Source organism: Lepus europaeus, chromosome X (genome assembly GCF_033115175.1).
Source record: "Lepus europaeus isolate LE1 chromosome X, mLepTim1.pri, whole genome shotgun sequence".
In the NCBI taxonomy this organism is placed as follows: Eukaryota; Metazoa; Chordata; class Mammalia; order Lagomorpha; family Leporidae; genus Lepus; species Lepus europaeus.
In genome coordinates, this window is record NC_084850.1 from 107,667,812 (window position 1) to 107,693,053 (window position 25,242).

General features: G+C 42.3%; 1 protein-coding gene across 6 annotated transcripts in view; it reads left to right on the top strand.

The window, feature by feature from the left end:
• The window catches only part of CASK (calcium/calmodulin dependent serine protein kinase), a 377,037-nt gene that overhangs the window by 165,757 nt on the left and 186,038 nt on the right, over positions 1-25,242 (top strand). For all 6 annotated transcript variants that reach the window (XM_062184520.1, XM_062184522.1, XM_062184523.1 and 3 more), the window contains exon 4: positions 21,811-21,888. In XM_062184520.1, the coding sequence (XP_062040504.1) occupies positions 21,811-21,888 (78 nt within the window). The remainder of the gene's footprint in view (positions 1-21,810; positions 21,889-25,242) is intronic.

Here is a 25,242-nt window from a genome sequence, read left to right on the forward strand (position 1 = left end):
AGAGTAGCCAGGACTCAAACCAGGCACTTTGGTACGGACTGCGGTTGTCTCAGGCAGTGTCTTAACTGCCACACCAAATGCCAGCCTCTTCCTCCTCTTTTCTAGAATTGAGTATTCTAAATTGTTGATCTGACCTCCTATGGATAAACTTCTTTTGAATCAGAGATCTGTCCCATGTCCAACCAGTGGCAAATAAAAGTCCACTGCTTTTTCCATGCATGGGCTGGGGTTCTAGGTGGGAGGATTAATAGAGTATGGATAGCAAATGATGGCAAGGAGCATGTGAAGTAGCCAGAAATCTGAATCATCTTGTGTGGTTGGGATACTTTTAATAATGGCAGGCTATTACTTCAGAGCAAGGTACAAGATAAGAGAATGACAGGGAATTCGTTTGGACATGTAATAATAAAATCACCGGTAATGTATGCAACTACATGCTACACTTTACACTTTTTGATTAGTCGATTCTTGTCAGCAATGATAAACTTAATTGTCGTGCCCATTTTACAGATGAGGAAACTGAAATTTAGAAGCTTATGACTCACTCAAGGTCACAAAGCTGGTGAGCTGTACCCAGGGTTCTAACTTGGGCAGTTTGACTTTAGTGCCATCATTTTTTTTTAAAGATTTATGTTATTGATTTGAACGACAGAGTTACAGAGAGAGGTAGAGACAGAGAGACAGGTCTTCCATCCATTGGTTCACTCCCCAGTTGGCCGGAACAGCTGGAGCTGCACTGATCCGAAGCCAGGAGTTTCTTCCGGGTCTCCCACATGGATGCAGGGGCCCAAGGACAGCTGGATGGAAGAGTAGCAGCCAGGACTAGAACCAGTGCCCATATGGGATGCTGGCGCTTCAGGCCAGTGCTTTAACCCACTGTGCCACAGCGCCGGCTTCATGCCATCATTCTTAATTGCTCTGCTATGTCTAGGGTTTTCTTTTTTGACACCGTGTTAGGGATTTTAATCCATCCATTCAACAAATATTATTGTTCTAAGTGCTCAAGTTTAAACAGTGAATAATTCGAACTCCATCCCTTAATGAAACTTACATTCTAGTAGAAGAGACTAACCAACAGATAACAATAGCAAGTAATGATAGGAGAAACTGGGCCAGGTAAAGGATAGAGTCATGAGGATGCTACTCAGATAGGGTATTCACAGAAACCCTTTCTCATGGGTGACCTTCAATTCGACTTTAAGGTGTAGAGTGCATTGAAACAATTTTACCGAGGTAATAATATAATCTGATGTGTGCATTATAGAGAGACTCCCAAATTCAGTGTGAAAAATGATAGTAGATGGTTGAAAGGACTGTCAGGAAAGAATTCTGGACAAGGTGAAAGCCTCTACAGGGAAGGGAACTCAATGTGGCACCTGTCACTACTTGCTATTATTATGGCATATCTGTTGGTTAGTCTCCTTCCCTTCATCTTTTTGAGGACTTTAAAGGCCTGTTCCGTGCATGGAATCAAGAAATAGGACAGAGAAACTCAGCCTGGAACAGTGGCTGAGAAAACCTCTGACCATCATATGTGAAAGGATAGCTCAAGGAAACAGCAAGAGAAAAACAAGAAATCCCTACTTAAGATTAGTGTTCAAAATAAAATTTCAAAGCACATAGGAAAATATAACATCCTGAAACAAACTCAACACATAGGAAATTTGTTCTAAAGGAAATATAAGTAATAAAAAAATCTGGGCCTTTAAAGTCCTCAAAAAGGCAACGGAAAGGAGTAACACCCATAAAACAAGAGCCTGTTCTGTTAAGTGAATGTTGAAAAATGCTTGAGAGAGTGTGTGTGTATGCCTATGTGTCTGCTTGTCTGTCTTTGGAATCAATATGGCAAAGTTGAAAGACAGTATTAAAGAACCATTATAGAGCAAAGCACAGTTTGATAGAGATGGCAAGTATGGAAGAAAAGCTGAGTCATGGAGGCCAGATAGAAACTAGCCAGTGTACATAAACAGGAATTCTAGAAGTAGAGCATAGAGGAAGTGATGAAGAGGAGAGGCCTACTCCAAGAGACAAAAGCCAAAACCTTTCCCAAATTGAAGAAGCATCATCCCCTCAGATAGAAACGAGACGCAACAAAGAAAATCAGTTTGTGGTGATTATAGGACACTTACCTGTAGATGTCCAATATGAGCTACCTATGTGAGTCTGGCCCCCAGGAGGAGAATCTGGACTAGAGATAAGAGTTTAGAAGTCACTACCATTAGCAAAAGGCCCATTTTACCTCTTGGTACCTAACTTTCTAACCTACCGACTTGTGAGAATGATATGAAGTGTTGAGGTACTCTGATAATCACAGCACTAGGTGGTGTTACAGTCATCTTCATCGTCTTTGTCATAAATCCTATTTACTATAGAATCTCAGTAGTAGAAATTAGAAGCTCAAGATCCTGGAGCCAGATTACCTAGATTCAAATCCTGGTTATGTTACTTTGTTTGACCTTGTACAAGTTATATAACATTGGTCTTAATTTCCTCATCTGCAAAATGGTACCCATCTCCCAGTGCTGTTGGGAGAATTAAATAAGTTATCATGTTATTACTTGCAAAACACTTAAAATAGTGCTTGGCATAGAGTTAAATACTCAATAAATCTTTGCTATTTTCTATTAATGTTACCTGCATTTAACAGAAAACTTCAATATCTTAATCCCAGAGGTGTGAATGATATAAAAATCATAGTCTAAAAGGATAATAAATCTCAGTATCTATGTCTGCCTGTAATACTCAGAGGATTGGATTAGGTAACTGCTAGCTTTTGTTTATCCATGTTAAGAGTTTTGTTGCTGTTTGCAAATTGGTCATGATGTTGTTTGCACATTCAGGAACTCCTGTTTTTTTCTTAGTAAGATCTACAATGTGGAACCACTTCACAGACATATGGGATATTCTTGTAGGAAAACAGTAATGGTTCCATTTTTCTTGCTAAGTTGGAACAATTCAATCCTGGGCAGATACCTGTGTTTGCATTTATGCTTTTGTGTATATCTGTACTTCTATAGTTTTATAAATACCAACATTAACATTTTCATTTTAGCCTGGAACTTGCCTAGAAGAAAGAATCACATCAGCTAGTTTGATTTTAGAGTGCAATGGCAGCAAAATGAAAACTGAAAACCAATTATCAACTCCATGATGACTTTATAATCCCCAGTGTGTTTGCTCAAGATGCGATCATTCTCCAAATTAGCATTACCTTCCTCACATGGCAGGCCACATTAGGGCTAGCATGTTTATTTACAATTCTTTAGGAGTTATGTGAAGCAGATAAACAGAAGATATTCCAGAAGTGAAACTGTCACAAAACGACCCTAAATCTTTGAATTCCATTAGCAGCTGGAAGGCACCTGTTGTGACTTTCACATCTACCTCATTTGAATTGAAGGGTGCTCACTCTCTCAAAGGCCAGGAGCGTTACTGAACATTACTATGGGCAAGAACTGTACTGATGAACCTGCCTCTGAATGAAGCAAGAGGGAGGACTTATTTCTATTGAGAAAAATGCAGAGAAGAACTCGAAAGAAACTGGGAAGAACTTAGGATAGAAAGTGAACTGATGCAATGATGATGATTGATTTGGTTTGTGGTAGCAGAGGTTCCAACTCAGCTCCAACACCAGCAAAAATAAGCAAGGGCCAGTGTTATAATTTGGCAGGTTAATCATATACTCGTGACACATCCCATATTGCAGTACTGGTTCGAATTCAAGCTGTTCCGCTTCTGATCCAGCTCCGTGCTAATGTGCCTGGAAAAGTGGAGGATGATGGCCCAAGTACTTGAGCCCCTGCCACCCATGTGGGGGACCTGGATGAAGTTCCTGGTTCCTAGTTTCAGCCTAGCCCTACCTGTTTTGACCATTTGGGGAGTGAACCAGTGGATGACAGATTCATACTCTCTCTCTTCTCTCTTCTTCCCCTCCTTCTCTTCCTCCCTCACTCCCTCTCTCCCCCCTCCCTCTCCCTCTCTCTCTCCCTCTGTCACTCTGCTTTTCAAATAAATAAATCTTTAAAATAAGAGAGACTAGATCAAAAGTCTAAGAAAATTTAAAAAGTATTCAGTCCAGCTAAACTAATATATCCTATAAAGAATTATATGTAAGGTATTTGCATGACAATTATTAATTGAAGCAATGAAGGTAAAAGATTTGTGTGGAGAGGGATGGGTAGAAAAGAGGGAGAAGTTCAAGGACCTATGCCTTTGCACTGCCCCATGCAAACGTAACTGGGACCTTTTGTTTAGTAAATAGTGTCTCAGTTGAATTCTACAGACTTCATTTTGAGTATAAAAACAATGGTAGCTTAGAAACTCAGTTTCTACCTAGCACCATGATAACCTCTCTGTCTCCTGGTCATTGGGAAATAATTTGTGAGGATTTGTAATACATTTTTTTTAAATTCCCTTGAAAGTAGAATGTTACCATCTTCTCAGTATCCCCATAGTTCCATGTTAGGACAAGGGCAAGCTCCTCTTTCAAAAAGGTGAACAGGATGCGTGGAGTTGTACCATGGGCTGAGAATCAAGAGACTGGGGTTTTGGTCCCATTAATTAGCTATCAACCTAAAGTAAGTCCTTTTTAACTGATTGATTCATTAATTTATTTAAAAGAGTGAGATCTTCCATCTGCAGATTCACTCTCCCAAACACCCACAACAGTCAGAGCTGGACCAGGCTGAAACCTAGAACCTAGTAGAGCTCCCTCTGGGTCTCCTACATGGGTGGCAGGGGCTCAACTGCTTGAACCATCATCTACTTCCTCCCATGATGCATATTAGCAGGAGGCTGGATCAGAAGCAGAGTAGCCAGAACTCAAACCAGGTGCTCGAATGTGGGATGCCGGTGTCCTAAGCTATGACTTAACCACTGCAGTAAACGTCTACCCCTAAAACAGCTCCTTTTAATTAAACTTCCAGTTCTAAGATTCTGTGATGTGACTCATCTTGATTTATTTTTGGAGGTCTCTCCATCTCAATTTAATGTTAGAGTTTGGGGAGGTGGGTGTTTAGCAGCAGGGGTAGTAAAAACATTGAAGACTAATACTAAAATTCCTACATGGTAGAATAGAATAAGGCAGTTGCTCTCATCTGTCTACCTTTTTGCTGGGAATTTCAGAAAACTGTGCAGAGAGCTTTGTTACAATAAACAATGAATCCAGTCATCTGCCTGGGTCTTAGAATCTTTTGCAATCCCTCATTGCTAGAGTTACCTCATCCACTAGGAGGCACCATTGTCAAACTACATTGAACAGAGATCAAGAGCTTTAGGCCCTTTAAACAACTGGACATAAAACATGTCGAGAAAAGAGTGATAAATATATGACCTTGGAAATTAAGTCAATCTTGGGTATCTGCACAGACAGCAGATCAATCCTCGGTTTTTAAAACTTGATAAACTATCTTGAGCCACATTTCAATTTTCTAACGATTTATTTATTTGAAGAAGTGTCAGAGAGAGAGGTAAAGGAAGGGGGACAGAGAAAGAGAGTGGGAAAGAGAGAGAAAGAGATTGATTGAGATTTCTTTCATCCACTGGTCTACTCCCCAAATGGCTGCAACAGCCAGATCAGGGCCAGGCTGAAGCCAGGATCCAAGAACCCCATCTTAGTCTCCTACATGGGTGGCAGTGGCCCAAGCACTTGGGATATCCTTCACAGCCTTCCCGGGTACATTAGCAGGACTCAACAGGCACTCTATAGGGGCTGCTGATGTCATAAGCAGTGGCTAAACCCAATGAGCCACAATGCCAGCCCCTATTTTAATTTGAATAGAAAAAAATCTTTAAAGACAATCTTTTTTCATAGAGACAGAATTCTGTGGGATATGAAAAAGGTCTTAAAGATTACTAAGCCAAATCCTATCTTTTGATGGAGAAGTCATTGTCAACCCAGAAAGTTTAAGTATCATGTTCCAGGTTCACCAGGCAATAAAATACAGACCAGAGTTTAGTACCAGTGTGTAGGGGCTGTTTCTCATTGATTTTGTGTGTCCTAACATCTGAATCCTCTTCCAATATTGGGAACATCCCTTATGTTAAAAGTCTTGATGGGCAACAAAGCCTGCCTTCCACTACAGAAGCCAAAAATGCCAGAATTTGTTTACCTTCGCAGTTAGGATATGGGCATGTGACAGGTTTCATGAGTCCGTCATATACACTCATGATGTCATATGGAATACGTAGGACTCTCAGGTAGAAGTAGGGACAATTACTAGGAGAGTTGTAATAGTAATTCTCAGGGTACAGGCACAGCGGTGTAAGCTCCAGCAGCTATGTGAGACAACAATAGTGGCGTCCTCATCAAATCAGTTTGGGATTTGGTTCCTGACTGTAACACCAGTTGTGGTTTTAAGAGGCCTCCCTACTATTCTGTGAGCAATGCAGTATCCTGTTAATAATCTCCTTTTTTGCTTAAATCAGCCAGAGTTGATTTTCTCTTAGGTTGGGAAGGAGTAGCCTTATTAAAGTATGTGAGTGGACAGGCTCCTCTTATACGTTGGGACAGCAACCATGGCCTAGGAAGACTTACTCTAATATTAGGGATGGAGCTGGGAGTGGGGGAAAAAAGAAGAAAGGCCAAGGGCCTGAGTCTAAGATGCTATGTTCTGATGAGAGGAACTCTGAGTAATCCAAGAACTCTTAAAGAACCTCACCTTCCAGATCCTCAAGATCTTACCTTGTTGTCAAAGTGGAAAATTAAGACATATTTGTAAGATTGATATACAGATTGAGCATCCCTAATCTGAAATTCCAAAAGTCAACAGTTTTTGAGCTCCAACAAGATATCACAAGTAGCAAATTCCATACCTGACCTCATGTGATGGGTTATGGTCAAAATGCAGGTGCAATAAAAATATATAAAGTTATTTCAGGCTATGTATATGCAGGGTATTTGAAATATGAATGGATTTTATGTCTAGACTTGAACTCTATCCCCAAAATATCTTATTATGTACAAAGGGAGTTCAAAAAGTTTGTGGAAAATGGAATTAAAAGAACAGTTTCTTTTGGTGCAAAAGAATAAATTTATGTGTATATTACCTAATCTGTAGCACCCGCCAGAGAGGTCTTTTTAGGCACTACTAAACATTCAGACAATTAAAACTACCATTGGCCATGTGTTGGCATGAGATTCCTTTAGGATACAGATAGGGGAGAGGCATGGTGGCATAGTTACACCACTGTTTGCAATGCTCACATCCTATATCTGAGTGCTGGTTCTGAGTCCTAGCTACTCCACTTCCAATCCAGTTTCCTGCTAATGCACTTGGGAAGGCAGCAGATGATGGTCCAAATACTTGGGTCCCTGCAACCCACAATGGGAGGCCAGGATGGAGTTCTGGGCTCCATTGTTCAACCTGGTCCAGCTGCAGCTGTTGCAGCCATATGGGGAGTGAACCAACAGTTGGAAGGTCTGTCTTTCTGTCTCTCCCTCTTTCTCTGTTACTCTGCCTTTCAAATAAATAAATGAAAATATATAGGAAAAAAACACAATTTGCCAGCCAGACAGCAACAGACATTCCTCTTTAATAGAAATCCTTCTAGCAGTACATACAATAAAGTTCAGTAAATATAATGAGAAAAAGGATTTTTTAAATAGGGTTAGAAAAACTAGTTAGCAATTCATAAGTAAATTTACATCCACTCCCTCAACACACACACACCAAGAAAACTACAGATAGAATAGTTTATATAAGCTAATCAAATTATAGGAAAGCTAGTAAAAACTAAAATTGTTTAACAGATCTTTGGAGAACTTTTAAAACTTCAAAAGCCTGGAATTCACAAAGGGAAACATCAATAGATTTAACAAAAATTGAGAACACTATAAAATTAATTTGCTTCAATATTGACATAAAAGGGTTACATTCTCTTGAACATTGATAAAAAGAGTTCACTCCGATGAAGAGGGAGATATTAAGCCTCATGTACAAATGGGCAAGAATAGGAATAAAAAGTTCCTACAAAAAGAAATCAAATTGGTAAATAGGCATTTGGGGATATACTCAATCATTTTGATGACTTTAACACTATAGCAGAATTGCTTTATTAAGTAGTTAAGTTCCCATTACAGAGAATACCCCCTTTCCCCACTGAAGAGTTGAATGTTTCTGTCTGCTTGCATGTTATAGTTAACACTCCTGTTTAAGTACCTCTCTGGTGCCTGCCAGGTTCATAGTGAAGGAATGTGATTGTATCCAGCTATGGTATAGGTGGGAGAGGAGAGCTTAGTTCACATTATAGCACTTCAGACATTCCCCTAATCAACCCCAAAACTGCCTGCCATACTGATGCATTTTATAGCAATGCAGAGCTTATTATGTTGGTTTGCCAAAGATGACAAATGCTGCTCTCCTCTTAACTACCACTGCTCCCCCTACTCTTTTTCAGTAGCCACCTCCTTCCATCAAAACTCCAGTATGCACTCTTCTTTCATCTATTATGTTTTTCTTTTTTTACCTTTTTTTCTTTATCTCCCCTTCTGCTCGGCGCCGTCCTCGTCCAGCAAGAGACAGAGACCGAACACTTTGCACGGGGTTCCTTTATTGCTCGGCAAGCAGGAGATCCAGCTTCGATCTCTTCTGGGCAGGAACTTCCCTTACACCCGCGTAGCAAGGGTTTATATGCACAATACACGTCACAAATCAGGTGATAGGCTAGAAGCGCGGGGATAGGACAATCTCGTGGCAAGGCGGGAAGGAGCGAGCTAGAGCGGGAAATCTAAGGCGGGAAGGAGCGAGCAAGAGCGGGAACTCCCTGAGATGAGGAAGAACCCGGAAGCAGGGAGTCGGCGCCATCTTAGGGGCACGGTTCCTCCGGTCTGGTTCCCTACATCTCCCTCCTTTTGTTTTTGCACAAATCACATCCCCGACGGCCCTGGCTCATGAGGGCCGGGAGAATATTTACTAGGCAGAGAGTAGAGGTGCATACCCAGCGTGCTTGTGATCCGTTAGTTACGGAACTTCAAGGGCCTGGCCACAACCCCTGATGTCTCCGTTAGGGATCAGTTTTTATTCCCTTTTGCTGGGGCAGGCTGGGAATTGAACCTGCATGCATATGCATATGCTCTCCCAGGACCCCCGGAACCCCCGGGTGGACTCCTGCTGCAGTACCTTTGGTCTCGCATACCCAGTTTTCGCTCCCCGTCAGGGATGGGTGATACAGCCCAATGAATGAGAGGGGGAACAAGACAACTCGAGGAAGGTGTGTGCCTGATGGAGGCATTGTCCATATGTGAGGCGTGAGTAGGGATGGGGGGACGAGGGTTTTAATCGCTGGTATGGACCCGGTCATAAGTCATGCGAGCCAGCATGGCATATGCATCCGGATCACGGTGATGGAGAGCAGCATACGCTGCCGCGCGGAACTGATGTCTGACGCTCTCCAACTTGTTGTTGATGAAGGAGCTCACCCAGCGAAGTACACAGGGACGTCTCGTTGTTTTGTTGCAATTTGTCGTCCTGTGAGAGCGTGGTAATCTCGGTTATCTCGGGGGAGATGTCGTCCGTAGGTGATAGAGGTGTATCTTGTGGCGGCGGGGCTGTTTTTCTGACCAATCTTTCCGGTATCCAGAGAGGTTCTCTTCCAGATTCCTGTGGGAAGACACAGACCGCGCCTCGGTTCCAGCATAATACCGGATCCGGGCCGTACCACTTTCCCGTGAGGACATCTTTCCAACGGACATAGCCTCGTGAAGATGGCTCCTTTAACATGTGTCTCTCAGCGGGGGACATAGAATGATCTGTCAAATTCAAAAAGTTTATAGTAAACAGTGCAAGGGAGAGGCGCATTCGAGGGGTTTTGCCCGTGGCAATTCCCTCCTTTTGTTTTAAGAGAAAAGCCTTGAGGGTTCGATGAGCCCTTTCAATTATGGCCTGTCCCTGAGGGTTATAAGGGATTCCAGTTTTATGTTGTACCTGCATACGGGTGCAGAAATCTTGGAATGATTTACTTGTGTATGCAGGACCATTATCTGTTTTTAAAGTTTTTGGTTTGCCCCAGGCTGCCCATGCAGCAAGGCAGTGATTAATGACATGGGTGGTACGCTCACCCGTCTCCAGAGAAGCAAAAATTACTTGGGAACAGGTGTCAACTGACACATGAACATACTTTAAGGTCCCAAACTCGGATATGTGGGTGACATCCATCTGCCAGATATGTCCTGGTAGTAATCCTCGGGGATTAACCCCCACCGAAGGCACAGGGGTTAAAGTAGGGCATGCGGCACAATGGCGAACAATATCGCGAGCGGCAGCACGAGAAAGACCGAATTTGGCGGCAAGGGTTTTTGCGTTTACATGGAACTCTGAATGAAACTGGATAGCCTGCTCTTCTGGGGAAGAAAATTGGAGTATCCAAATGGGGCGTGTGGCTTGATCAGCTATAGCATTGCCTGTGGTCATGGGTCCAGGTAAGGAAGAATGAGCTCTAATATGAGTAATAAAGAAAGGAGCAGACCGATTCCAAATAGATTTTTGCAGGGTGAGGAAAACTGTCGCTACGGAGGATGAAGAATTGACTAGTCCTGCGGCCTCAAGGATAGACACAGAATTAACCACATAGCGTGAATCAGACACAATATTGACAGGTCCGGGGAAATCAGAGAAGACTTGGTTAACTATAAGAAGTTCAGTTACCTGGGGGGAGTTAGTAGCGAATTGGAATGTTTTTGGCACAGATCCTGAAACAACATATGCACCGACTCCTGTTTTAGAACCGTCGGTATACACTACTGGGGCTCCCTGTAAGGGCTTTTGGGATGTGGACTTTGGAAAAATAACTGGGTGAGACTGAACAAAGGTTAGCAAAGGATCAGAGGGTGTTCTGTTTGTAATAGTTGCGGAAGTGGAGCAGACTAAAACCGCCCAAGCATCAGTACAAGCGATTAGCACACGTACCTGTTCCATGGAATAGGGGACAACAATGGTGGATGGTTCGCGTCCAAAATGTTGGATAGCCCTCTGAATGGCTAGGAGAGTTATCTCCGCCACTGCCACGGGATAGTAACTAATAGATCTAGTAGATGACATTGAGGGATGGATCCAGAGGAGAGGCCCATCCTGCCATAGGACCGCGGTGGGCTGTTTAAGGGTGTCGAGGACCCAAAGAGTAAGGTCTCCCGCAGGGTCCCAACGTTTTAGGGCAGCTTTACTAAGGGCATCGTTGACAATTGACAGTGCTTGTTTGGCCTCAGAGGTGAAGGTTCGGGGGGAAGCAAGATCCGGGTCTCCTTTAAGTATATTAAAGAGGGGCTGCAATGCAGCATTAGGAATGTTAAGGTAGGGCCTAATCCAATTGATATCCCCTAAAAGTTTTTGTAAGTCATTTAGAGTGGAGATAGCATTGATTTTTATTTGAATTTTTTGAGGTCTAATTTGAGTAGGGGCGACTATAGCCCCAAGATAAGAAACTACAGACGACAATTGCACCTTATTAGGTGCAATATGCAGCCCTGCCCCTTCCAGCACTTGTTGGAGTGTACTGTATAAGGCCAGGAGCCTCTCTGCTGTGGGGGCTGCACACAGTAGGTCGTCCATATAATGTAGGCACCTGCAGTCGGAATATCGGTCTCTAAGAGGTTTTAGTACTTGGGCTACATAGACTTGACACATGGTGGGGCTATTAGTCATACCCTGAGGCAAGACTGTCCACTCCCAACGCTTGTCCGGTTGTTCCTGGTTCTGGGTGGGGACAGTAAAAGCAAAACGTGGGGTATCCTTTTTGTCCAATGGAATGGAAAAGAAACAATCCTTAAGATCTATTACAATAACAGGCCATTGGTTGGGAAGTGCCGAAAGCAGAGGAAGACCACGTTGCACAGGGCCCATAGGCTGCATCTGTGCGTTGACTGCCCTAAGATCATGTAAGAGTCTCCATTGACCTAATTTTTTGCGGATGGCAAAAATAGGCGTATTCCATGGAGAGGTGGATGGGATCAAATGACCAGCGTTGACCTGCTCCAAGACCAGAGTGTTGACTGCCTCCAGTTTCTCCTGAGATAGGGGCCACTGTGGAACCCAGACGGGTACGTCCGTTAGCCACGAGATGGGTAAAGGCTCCACTGGTTTAGGAGGCGAAACAGTGACCCCTAGGAAAAACCCAGGCCAACTTTACTTGGTCTTTGTTTTGGCTCAATGGGGGAAGGGTGGCCCTGGAGCTGGACACCGAGTCCCTTGCCTGGGACGTAACCCATATTTTGTAGCATAGATCGTACTGCAGGGGAAGTGGTGACCAAAGCAACATCCATTTCTGCCAGGACGTCTCTCCCCCAAAGGGAAATGGGTAGAGGTAAAATGAATGGAGAAAACTGTCCTCTATGACCCTCGCTATCCTGCCATGACAACAAGGCTGCACTGATTTTTGGGAAATGAGCAAAACCAAGTCCTTGCAAGGTTTGTTCCGCCACATTTGTAGGCCATGTACTAGGCCAGTCCTTTGTTGCTATAATGGATTTGTCGGCTCCTGTGTCTAAAAGTCCCTTAATGTCCTTGCCATTAATCTGCAACACTAAAGTGGGACGTTCATTTAAAAGCATATGTAAGCCGGTAAAATTAATGCCAGAGGACCCAAAGTTACCAGTGCCGCGAACGTGGTTTTTAGCTGGGATTAAAGAGTGAAGACTGGGCAGTAATAACATTTGTGCGATACGGTCTCCAGGATTGATTACTAAAGGTCCCTGAGGGGCCTGAACCATGATCTTTACTTTACCAGTGAAATCAGAGTCAACTACCCCGGGGATCACAGCTAGCCCTCGGAGGGCGGCGGAGGACCGACCCAACACTAATCCAACCGAATCCGGGGGCAGAGGACCGGAGCAGTCGCTCTCCACTAATTGTACCCCCATCTCCGGAGTTAAGAGGAGAGGGGAGGTGGCGCGGAGGTCCAGGCCTGCGGACCCGTGAGTGGCACGGGCTGAGGGTGCACTGGGTGTAGCGCAGACACGGGAGGTGGAACCTGAGAGTAGATTTGATTTTGGGGGCTCCTCGCTGGGTTGGGGAGCCCCCTCTGGCCGTTTTTTGGCCCCTGGGCGCTACCTGTAAGTGGGTTGCCATCGATATCGAAAGCAGAACGGCATACCTCTGCCCTATGAGGGCCCTTGCGGCAACGGCGACAAGGCTCTATGCCTGAAGGCTGTGCCGTGGAATACCCATGGCTGAGATTGGGGCAATCGCGTTTTCTGTGACCCGGTTGATGACATTGGAAGCAAAGTCCTGAAGATATGGGGGGTCGGGTCGATTTAGATTTTGGACTGTTTTCTTTGACTTTTGCCAGCATCGCAGCTAGGCCCGCATTAGTAAGTGGCCCACCGGTATCTCTGCAGTATTTTAACCAGGAGTCCAGAGATTTATGTCTATATTGTCGAAGAATGTTTTTGCACTCTTTATTAGCCTGCTCAAAAATAATTTGTTTGACCAGTGGCTGAACGTCAACCTCGGAAGGGAAAATACGCGACGCAGCCTCAAGTATGCGAGCGACAAAATCAGCGAAGGGTTCGGCCGTGCCCTGAACGATCTTGGTGAGGTGGCTAGCTGAGTCACTTGGATTGGACGCCTGCCTCCACGCACGTTGGGCACAGTTGGAAATTTGCCTGTATACTTGTCTAGGGAATTGGGTCTGGTCAGCCTGATAAGGTCCACGCCCTAAAAGCATATCAGCATTCCACGTAGGGTGGCCGTCCTCAGCATTTTTATCTGCCTGGTCATGACAGCACTCTGTATTCATAGATTGCCACAAAAGAAAGCCGCCTGGACTTAAACAGGCCCGAGCCAATTGGGTCCAGTCGCTAGGTGTTAAAATGGACTGGCCGACTGATTCAAGGAGTGACAATGTGAATGGGGCTGTGGGTCCATAGTCATGGACCGCAGCCTTAAGTTGTTTTAATACTGTCATGTCCAATGGTTCGTGCCGGGCCTCTCGCGTGCCCAAAGCCAAAACAGGGTAAGCCTGAGCGGGGGCAGCGGGAGCGCCAGTTCGCAACTGTTTCCAGGCTTGTTGATGAAACTGTCTGCCTGAAAAAGGTGGCACATTTGGGACGTTTAATGGCCATGGCGGCACGGGTGTTAGATGGGGCTGAGGCACGCCTACATGACCGCCAGTAGGAGGCGCTGCGTCTTTAATCTGATGGGCGGGCACGACATCGATAGGAGGAGCCGTAGGCACTAGAGGGCGTAAACAGGCATCTTTTAACTTTTGCCGCAGCTGCGCATACGTAGGAGGCGGGGATTTAGGATCGCCGTCCCCTTCCCCCTCAGACTCAGAGGAGGCGGAGCCACATTCGGAGCCTGAGGCCAGTGAGGAAGTCTGGCATCCCGTGTCCTTAAATTGTATGAGGTCCCGGGCGCCGTCCGAGCTCTGAGAACGAACTTCCTCGAGAGCCTCGCGAACCGCCGTAAGAGTCGGGCGGTCCGCTCCCACCGACCTCTCCTCTTGGAGGCACGCCCGCAGTAGTTCCCATAAGGGGAGAACAACGGGGTCGATATCGGGTTCCTGGGGATCGTTAACTGTGCGCCGGAGATCCTTTCCTAATTTCTCCCAAGACTCAAGAGTTATTTGGCCCTCGTGGGTGAGCCACGGCGCAAAGAAATCAACACTTCCAAGGAACCTGACAAGTGTGGTCTTAGAAACCTTAATCCCTTTGCTACGCAATAATGCTTTTAACGGATTAAGCAACATTGAATGGCTAGATGAATTTCCCATTTTCAGTTTAAAGCGGGAAGACACGTCCGCTATCTTATTTTCAGTTTAAAGCGGGGGAACAAGTCTGCTATTCTTTCAGTTTAAAGCGGGGAAACAAGTCTGCTATTCTTTCAGTTTAAAGCGGGGAAACACGTCCGCTATCTTAGGGTGCGTCCACCCTCCAATCACGAGATATACCTCACTCGCGGGGCCCAGACGGTAAGACTGACCTCGCTTACCTTCTACTTACCGGGCAACGTAGAGGAAGCTCCCCGTACGGGCCACCAGCTGCTCGGCGCCGTCCTCGTCCAGCAAGAGACAGAGACCGAACACTTTGCACGGGGTTCCTTTATTGCTCGGCAAGCAGGAGATCCAGCTTCGATCTCTTCTGGGCAGGAACTTCCCTTACACCCGCGTAGCAAGGGTTTATATGCACAATACACGTCACAAATCAGGTGATAGGCTAGAAGCGCGGGGATAGGACAATCTCGTGGCAAGGCGGGAAGGAGCGAGCTAGAGCGGGAAATCTAAGGCGGGAAGGAGCGAGCAAGAGCGGGAACTCCCTGAGATGAGGAAGAACCCGGAAGCAGGGAGTCGGCGCCATCTTAGGGGCACGGTTCCTCCGGTCTGGTTCCCTACACCTTCTGTAATGTAGGCTCTTAGAAGGTAGGATCTTCATGTAACTGGACTTTCTAGCCTCTGTACATAGTAGATGCTCAATAAATGTACACTGAATAAAACTAAATCTCTTCTCCCCCCCCCCCACCAAATACAGAGTAGTTTGGGGGAGGGGATACAAGAGGTTATGTGTGTATGACTCCATTCACCACCAACCAGTATTTGTAAATATGCATCAACATGTGAGATATTTATGGTGAAGAATAAAACCTGTTTAATGCCCCTAAGTTTCTATAGTTATATTTTACAGACCAAGCAGGTGCCTCCACATGAAATGAATAATGATAACTGGCAGTGTAGGCCTACATGACCATAGAGAATCACGGATTTTTAAGGCCCTGCAAGTTTAGTGGAGGACACAGTTGAGAGCTAGAACAGTCAGGTAATCTTGTAGGAAGTTGGTGAAGGACTTCCATGTCAGTGTAGGAGTCAGACAGGTGGAAGAGTGGAGAGAGGATATCCTGGTCAGGGCCATAAAGAGAGTGAAAGTATTGGGGAAAGGTAGTGGTTATGGGATACTTGTGTAGACATAAAAAGAGTTTTACAAGCAAAGCCCTGTATTAGAAAAAAATAAACAGAATAAAGTTCTTTTCCAAAATAAATCAGTGGAGACTGATTTGTATATGCAAGGATTATAACATTTACCCACAGACTTGTTAAATATACAGAATTCATTGAAACCACATCAAGAATACAATATTCACATGTTTCATCTGGGAGAATGAGCTCTTTAATTAGGTGCTTCCGGAGCCTGTGACCCCCTTAATAGGCATGAAAATGGATTTGTTATACAGGATTTCACCTACTTAGTTGTAATCTCTCATCTTCCATGAAGTAACTGGAAGCCTTGAGCAGAAGTTAGGAAGTTTCTCTCTTTGGAACTGAGCATCTGGGGACGGGATGATGCATGTATTCTCACATCAGGCTGCCTGGGTGTGAATCCTGACTCTACCACTTACATGCTCTATGAGCTCTTCAGCAAGTTCTTTAACTTTTGCTGTTTCTCAGTTTTCTCATAAATGAAATAGGGGTGGTTGTAATTCCTACCTCATAGATTCCTTATAGCCATTAACTAAATGCATGCAGAGCACTTAGAAAATGGCTGTCACATAGTAAGCACTCAGTAAGTTCTAGCTTTAATTATTTATGACAGCAAAGTAAGATTATTTCTATCTTACATAGATAGGCTGCTTTCTAAGTATTGTTTTGGCTGCATTCTGAAAGGGGTATTTTTGCTTTTTTTTTTTTTTACATTTAGAACTGATTCAGTATGATAAGTGAAGTACCTGCTCACTTTTTAAAGTGAAAAATAAAACCAAAGAATTTGAAACATAGGCTTATGCACCTTGTTTTGATATCCAGAAACTTATCAGAACACATACAGACACATACAAGACCACTTCAAAAGTTCCTGGAAGAATTGAATTAAAAGATAATTTTTTAAAAATTTATTTTATTTATTTGAGAGGTAGAGTTACAAGGAGAGACAGAGAAAAAGGTCTTCCATCCACTGGTTCACTCCCCAAATGGCCTCAACGGCCAGAGCTGAGCTGAGCTGAGCTGAGCTGAAGCCAGGAGCTTCTGGGTCTCCCACATGGGTACAGGGGCCTAAGCACTTGGGCCATCTTCCACTGCCTTCCCAGGCCATAGCAGGGAGCCAGATCAGAAGTGGAACAGCCGGGACTTGATCCAGCTACCCATATGGGATGCTCTCCCCACAGGCGGAGGCTTAGCCTACTATGCCACAGCGCTGGCCCCCTAGGACCCGAACATCTTTAAGACTTTTGTCAAACACTACAAAATTACCCCCAGAAACATTGGTATTGATGTACTTTTCTATCAACAGTGGATTTCCTGATTCAAGAAAAGTTTCTCCAACTCCAAGGGTGTGTGTGTGTGTATGTGTGTGAGAGAGAGAGAGAGAGAGATCAATCCTGCATGAGTTTTGATATTACTCTTTATTATCATTGTTACAAGTATTTTCTGATCATTATGATTTCTCCTTTGATTAATAAGGGCTTAGCCTTGGGCAGACTCTTCAGAGTTCTCCCAAGAGAGTAGCTGTGTTTCCCATATTTGGTCACCCTGGTGCAAAAGTAGCTGTGCTCTGTCAATATCATCTAACTGCACCTCCCCAGCAGCTGCCACCTTTCTGTAACACACTCCTTACCTCCAGAGTTGCTCACTTCTTTAAGCTCTAACCCTTTCCTGGTCCTAAGTATGTTTTCATTCTTTAAAGCATTTCTGTAGTTGTTTTTGTTATCTTCAGAGAAATCCAGATTTGGTCTGTCCCTTACAACCGTGTTCTTCAAAGAATAGTTCACATGAGCACCAATCTACCATCTGTTACTGGTCTGTGATGACACAGGTATAGAAACTGAGAGTAAGCATTTAAAAACTGCTATAGCAATTTGACATTGCTGTGAAATCATAACACATAAGCTTCTGCCTTCAACTTAAAATAATCCTTGTACTAAAGTCGCATGTTTTGGGCTGGCATATTCTGATCCCCTTCAGTGTACAGCAGCTCTTCATGCCTTGTGCCTCTAGACCTATGATCTGGTCTTGTTTATTTGCTGTGTTTGGTTTTGGATAATTTATTTAATTATAGAAATAATGCATGCTTATTATGAAGACTTTTTAAAGTCAGATAGACAAAAGCGTGGGGGAGTCAGCTCATTTATAATCCCACCATTTTTGACAAATCTGAGTAAAGCTCCCATGGTTTCTTCCTCTGTACAGTGTTGAAACTCTCCCCATCCTCTTCATTAAAAAGGATTTCTTCTTCTCATCTCACTCCCTCAAAACAGAGCAAACTGGGAAAATTCAGAGCATGTTATCTGAAGGTTCTTTACAACCCCAAAAGCACCCCAAGATGGGAAGCCAAAGAAGAAAGCAATAAAAGCAACCTTATCATTGTTTGTAGAATCATTATATTATCAAATAAGTTTATCAAAGAATGGAGTTACCAATTTTGTTCAAAATGCACAAGGTTATTGGGATTGTTTTATGAATATGTATATTTTAAAGTTCTGTGATGAGTGAAATTTACATAAACAGTATTTTAGTTTTTGTTTCTGTATCATGAAATTTAAAATTAATGGATCACTTCTTTTACTTTAATATCAAATAATGTTATAAATAACTAATCAAATAGCTATAATAATAGAACAGTACTTTCACAGTGATGACTTTCTTACAGAATTCTCCTTCAAAGAACATGGTTACATATTTAAAAATTCATACATGTGATTTTATTTGGTATGCCTGCTTAGGAATTGTTGGATTAAAAAATATATATAATGGTCAAAAGATCCCATTTATGGGGCCTGCATTGTAGTGTAGCAGGTTAAGCTACCAGCTGAGACACCTTGGGCATTGTTCTTGTCCCAGCTGCTCCATTTCTGAGCCAGCTCCCTGCCTATGGTCTGGGAAAAGTAGCAAGTACTTGGTCCCCTGCCATGCACATGGTAGACTCAGTGGAGTTCCTGGCTTCCTTAGGCTTGGCTCAGCACTGGCCTTTGCAGCCACTTGGGGAGTGAGCCAGCAGTTGGAAGATCTCTCTCTTTCTCTCTCTCTCTCTCTCTCTCTCTCTCTCTCACTTTCTCACACTCTTTCACTTTCAAATAAATAAATCTTTTTTTAAAAGATCCTATTTATAATAGCAAATATTATGTAAAATATCTAATAATCAGTATTTGAACCAATATAAAGAGAACCTGAAAGCTAATTTAGAGACATGAAAGGAAAGAGAGGCATAGCATGTTCATGAATGAAAATATTAGAAAAATGTTAATTTCTATAAGTTAATATATAAACATAATGCCATCAGAGTCAAAAAATAAAAATTCTTTAGAGTTTGACAAGATGATTTTAAAGTTCAGTTGGGAGAAAAAGTTAAGAAAATGATGACAAAGAATAGTGAGATGACATTTGTTTTGCCAAATACTAAAATATATACTTCTACAGAATTTAAAGTAGCATGGTACTAGGTGCAGGAATTAGTAGGTCAGTGGAATAGAGTAGAAACCTACAAAAACAGCATGTATGTATGCATATTTGTAGAGATTGTCATTTCACCTACTACTATTTCAGATATGACCAGACAAATTGGATTGATTCATGCTGGTCATTGTAGCACAGAGCACTTGCCCCTACCAGCCCCTGTTACCTCTTCCCTTCCAGTTCCCTCTAAAAATCTCTCAAAATAGCTCCCAAATTCTTACTGTTTTATTATGCAATCAGTGTTGCTCTCTCCTTTGCCTAACTCCTCTCTTACCTAAGTTGTACAGTACTTCAATTCCCATTTCACAATTAAAAAGGAAAACACCTAAAGAAAATTTATTCCTTTACCTTGAGATGTTTTTAGTCTTTATAGATCAACTAACCATCTTAAACTGCAGCCAGTTTTACAAATAGCACTTATTTTCCTCCCCACAGTACAAAGAAGTGAGAAATATTCAGCCTTTCCAGGAATCAAGGAAGTGCAAATTAAAACAATTGTGAATGAATGACTTCTTCCCTGGTATCTGATTGGCAAAGATGAAAAAGAATAGTCATCCGAGTGGGGGCAAGGTAGAGGAAAAGACACATCTACACTCTGTAGTGAGAGTATAAATTGTTAGAATTTTCCTGGCAGTATGAGTATACAAAGTGTTATTGTATATACCCCTTGACCTAGCAACTCTGCTGGTAGCAGATGGTCAGAGTTGTTCACAAAAATGCATGGGCACGTTCTCTGGGCTTTCTTTATGACAGTGGGAAATGATTGCTGCCGTACTGTGGACCAGCCTAGGCCATCATGAACCTTATTTTGAAGAAGACTCCTACTCAATATTGGAAATTGTTCATCAGATATGAAATGGAAACTACTTAAAAAATTTAAAACCTGTATAAAGGAGAAAGTATTTTCACTGACATAAAATCATACTAAAATCCAAATAATAGACTCAACTGTTCATTAAATATCTCTTGTGTGCTCAGTCTTCTGTTGGGTATTGAGTGAGTGGTATACTGAAAGTATAAGCCATTCTTGTTCTTTAGGACTTTATTGTTGAATTACCGTAAGGCATGAACCTGTGCAGTTTGTTCCCTGCACACCCCATAGGTATAGCTATAGTCAATGGCAAGAGCACTGAACATGGCTAGAGATTTGAATCCTGTCCCTGTTACCTGCTTTTCCACTCACTTAGACAAATTATTTAAGAAAGAGAATGATGTTGGCCTTGTGAGTTAGTTGTACATATGAAGGGAGATACAGTTAAGGAGTGCTTCCCATGAGGCATGCTAGCTTAGTTCTTTTATTAACCTTTCTGGAAGTTCTATTTCCTCAATATAATTCTTGCAGCAGTTATATTTGAGATTGAGCTACTGAATAAATGAATGAATAAGATACTGGACATGAAAACATTTTATAAGCCTTAAAGCATTATGAAAATGTTTGCTATTAATATTTGAATAATGTCACTAATATATGTAATGCCCTGGCAGAAGTCTCAGGTTTACATAGATACCTGTATTTTTGTATTGTGTGTATGTGTCTACATGTATGAAAGTACTAACTGTTATGATATGGACTGTATAGAGTTTTTAAAGATTTAAAGCAAGGAAATGCATTAATTTGACTTCATTGAGGGAGCTTCCTGGGAAAGTGAGATTAGAATGGAATATTGAATTGAGGTCGGTTTTGAATATGAGAAGCAATGTCTGTACAAACTTGTGGCAAAATAAATGAATAAATAATGACATATTCAGGGAGTGATAAGGACTGGTTTGCCTACAGAGCCAAGCTTTCTTGAAACATCTAAGCAAGGCAGCTAAAAGGTGAGTTATGGCCAAGACAAGAGGCTTCACCTGTCTGCTAAAATTGAAAACCATTGTAAGTTTTAGGGCAAGATAGTGACACTGTGTCACCAACACTTCAATATGTTGGAATGTATTTGTTAAGAATTAACCTTGGTAATGGAAGTATAAGCAAAAGTCTATTTAAATTAGTTCATTTTTAAAATCCACAGTATATAGCTTGAATGTCCCATTTAATGGTGAGAACTAGAGCAAAATTTTTTTGCAAAATGTTTTATAATCATTATATTTTGTTCATATGACCTTATGTGACTAGATATAGACAATTTTGGAATTTGACTTTAAAATATGCCCCCAGCCTCTTTTCTGAGACTTCTTATTATGATAACCTAAGGAAAATTTGTAGTCAATTTATTATACCTTGTGTTATTTGATACTACCATTTGCTTGCACTTCCTGTATCTTTCCCTGCAGATTTTTACTATTAAGATGATTCTAATATCTTTTATAATTTTTCTATTTTTGAAAGAGAAGAAATTTGAATACTTACTAGTAGTCAACTAATAATTTAGTTACCTCGTATCCACTTTCTGTGTAGTCTACCTGAAATTCCTCTGTTCTTACATACTTTTTCACATTTCTCTACAGTATGGATGGAGCGGATCTGTGTTTTGAAATTGTGAAGCGAGCTGATGCTGGTTTTGTATACAGTGAAGCTGTAGCCAGGTATGTAATCTATATTTAATCCACAGAGGTAAAGGTGGAAGTAGAAGAAGGAAATGACAGATCACTCAAAGAAGCCTCTCTTCAAAGTGGTGAACATACTACTACTCTTTGCTATAAGGAACACTTGTATCTGTTTTAGTATGCATTAGTGGAACAGAATATGACTAGAAATGCAAAACACTGCACAGGGAATTCATCTCTTAAAATGAGTTTACATTGTCACATTCGTACACCTATCTTTTTCGTTTCTTAGGACTTTTATACAAGGAAAGATCTGATAGCTCAGGAACCATGTAGAATTCAAGTTGGGGATTTTGTTTGATTTTTTTTTTGGAAGATGTGCTTCATTAGTTCTTCATTTTGCCTTTTAATGATAGCACATTGTTATGTGATCAGTTAATCTAAGAAAAGCACAGAACAGTCAAAGCAATTGAAAAAAAAAAAAAGCACCATTTTCTGCTGAATAAATTTGCTTCAGGCCTGTATGTTCTCCCAATCAGGTGGTCGCCAGTTTCTAAGCAGAAGAGTGTCTCTAAGGTCCTAATGCCTCAAAGTAAGAAGTAAATATGAAAAGAATCACAGGAACCAAGCATACACTGGGCCACTTACTTAGATGCTTAGAGTAATGCAGCTTTCTGCTTTGATTGCATTCCATCATATCATAAATACCCACTCCAGCGGGTTGCATTTTTAATACATGAGATACAGCATCCCTCCTCAGTCACCAGCCATAATATATTGAAGGGTTTCAAGCCAGAAACACATTAGGATTTATTAAAACTTTTATAACTTGAGAAACATTTATATTACATGATTATCACTTCCTCCCTTTTGTCATTCTTTTTAATATAGCATCATAGACAGACATAGCTGGAAACAACTTAAAAGCTGTCTTAATACAACTTGGAACCCAATATGGCTTGACTGTCTTCAAATTCATTGCCCTGATTCCTCCTGGCTGGGGAACAAAGGACCCAGTCTTAGGGCTGGAGCCACTATAGCTATAGCACAAAATGAAGAATATGCTCAGTGTGAAGTGGCTGCTTTTTTTTTTTTTTGTACACTACCGAGGCCAAGTAGAAGCAAATGAAAGTTTGTATATACAAGTATATTTGTATAGATGAATATGTTAATGATAATTACTTCTTTAGACTCCTGAAGTGTATGTGGTAGAACAAGGCTAAATATCTATCTTCTTTTCTTTTGTGCCATGTTCTGTAAAGTACATTCTGGTTTTTTAAAATCCCCAATTCTGTTGTTTGAAGTTCTTAAGAAAATTTGAAATTGTTATTCTTTCTTGTGCTTCAAAATTTGAAAGTATCCTTTAATACTGAAAATAGTTATGTGATCTTGATTTTTCTTACAGGATAGTTGTATACTCCTTTGTCTGACTAAGCGAAACACTCAGGCTTTTGCAGATCATTGTTCATTTGTACTTTTTATAGAATTCAAGGCAATTCACTTTTTGTATTTTCCCATAATGCTATCTTTCAGGAGCAACACAAAAAAAGGAAAAACCAGAAATCCAGAATTTTTTAATATAGTTACGTTCAGTAAAAGATGATTTTTTTCCCTTCTGAATCAGAGTAACACCGGGGTACCTGGCATATGTGCTGGCCAAGTTGCTATTAAAACAGCACGACTTTTACTCTGTTGCTCAGTCGTCCTTTTTGCTTCTCCTTGACTTCAAACCTACCTTTGCCACTGGATTGGGTGTCTGGACTGCAGTATGGTAGTCAACAGAGGTGATGTCCTACCGCTGAAATGACTTGTGGTGTCCCCCAACCTTGAGTTTTATGAAATAAAAAAGTAGATATTCATATATCAAGCTGAAAGCCTATAGTTGTTGGTTTTTTTTTTTTTTTTGACAGGCAGAGTTAGACAGTGAGAGAGAGAGAGTTATAGACAGTGAGAGAGAGACAGAGAAAAAGGTCTTTCTTCCGTTGGTTCACTCCCCTAATGGCTGCTACGGCCAGCGCTGCACCGATCTGAAGCCAGGAGCCAGGTGATTCCTCCCAGTCTCCCATGCGGGTGCAGGGCCCAAGCACTTGGGCCATCCTCTACTGCCTTCCCGGGCCACAGCAGAGAGCTGGACTAGAAGAGGAGCAACCAGGACAGAATCTGGCGCCCCAACCGAGACTAGAACCCGGGGTGCCGACGCTGCAGGCGGAGGATTAGCCAAGTGAGCCATGGTGCCGGCTGCTTATAAATTTTTTAATCTACCTATATTTTCTGTTAAAATGACGATTTTGCAAAAGGAATTTTTTTCAGAATGGACCATCAAAGAATAGCACTGGGGCCAGTAGGTGGCATTGCAGAAAGAAATGTTTAGACATAATTTATTTTAGAATTTTCTTCCTAATAATAAAAAACAGTGTGTGGAGGGGTGGAGGTCTCAGAAAATATTATTAGATATGTTCTCTGTTGCAGAGAGTCAGTGACCCGTGTAGCAAGGGCATGCAGATTCTTCCTTTGGTGTCCAGCATTTGATCAGATGACTTCTAACCTCCTTCCTGCTCTCTGATTCTGTGATACATTGTTAGGAAATTCAGGTTGCATCAGTATTCTAGTGAGAGCAACTATAAGAAGACTCTGAAATAGCAAGTAATCAAATGATAATGTTTTTCTCCAACCGGCTAAGCTTCAAGCAGAGCAGCAAAGCATGGCATAAAATAACACTGTGTTCAGTCCTTAGTACAGCCCAATTAGTGATTACCTCTATCCTTTCATGGGTGGTGAGTCATGGAGTGAGCTAACACACAGGATCAGCTTAGCAAATCAAACTCTGACAAATCAGAGCTCTTCTTACCTAGTATCAAGCTTTACTAAATAATCTCAAGGATACAGATAGTCAAAAAACTCAGCTAAAGCAGAGAGAGTTCTGAGTCATCAAGAGCAGCTCCCTTCCCCCTCTCCTCCCGCCCCCGTCATTTTGTCTCACATCAGAAATCCACCTCTGGCCTGGAATAGACAAAGGAAGTCTCTATCTGAGCTTTGTGGGATTCCACATGCATAGGGGAGCATCTCAGTTTTGAAACATCTCCGTTTTATACCCCCAACAGTTGGACAGCTTACATGGCATTCTCCAGGAAACCATCCGTGTTTCAAAGATCCTAGGCTCTGTTCACCGTAGGTGATTCTTAGCCAGGCACATTCTGTTGGGCACTGCAGGGATAAGATCTTGTCTGTCTTTTTGCCGACAACTGACAAGGTGGGTAGACTGGGTCTCCTCTCTTCTTCTACCACCACCTACCCCCAGAACACCTCCTTCCAGAGAAAGTAAATGTGTTGCCGGCCAGCTCTTTCCTTCCATGGATTTAGCATCTTTTCTAATCCTTGGGGAAGATGGAGACA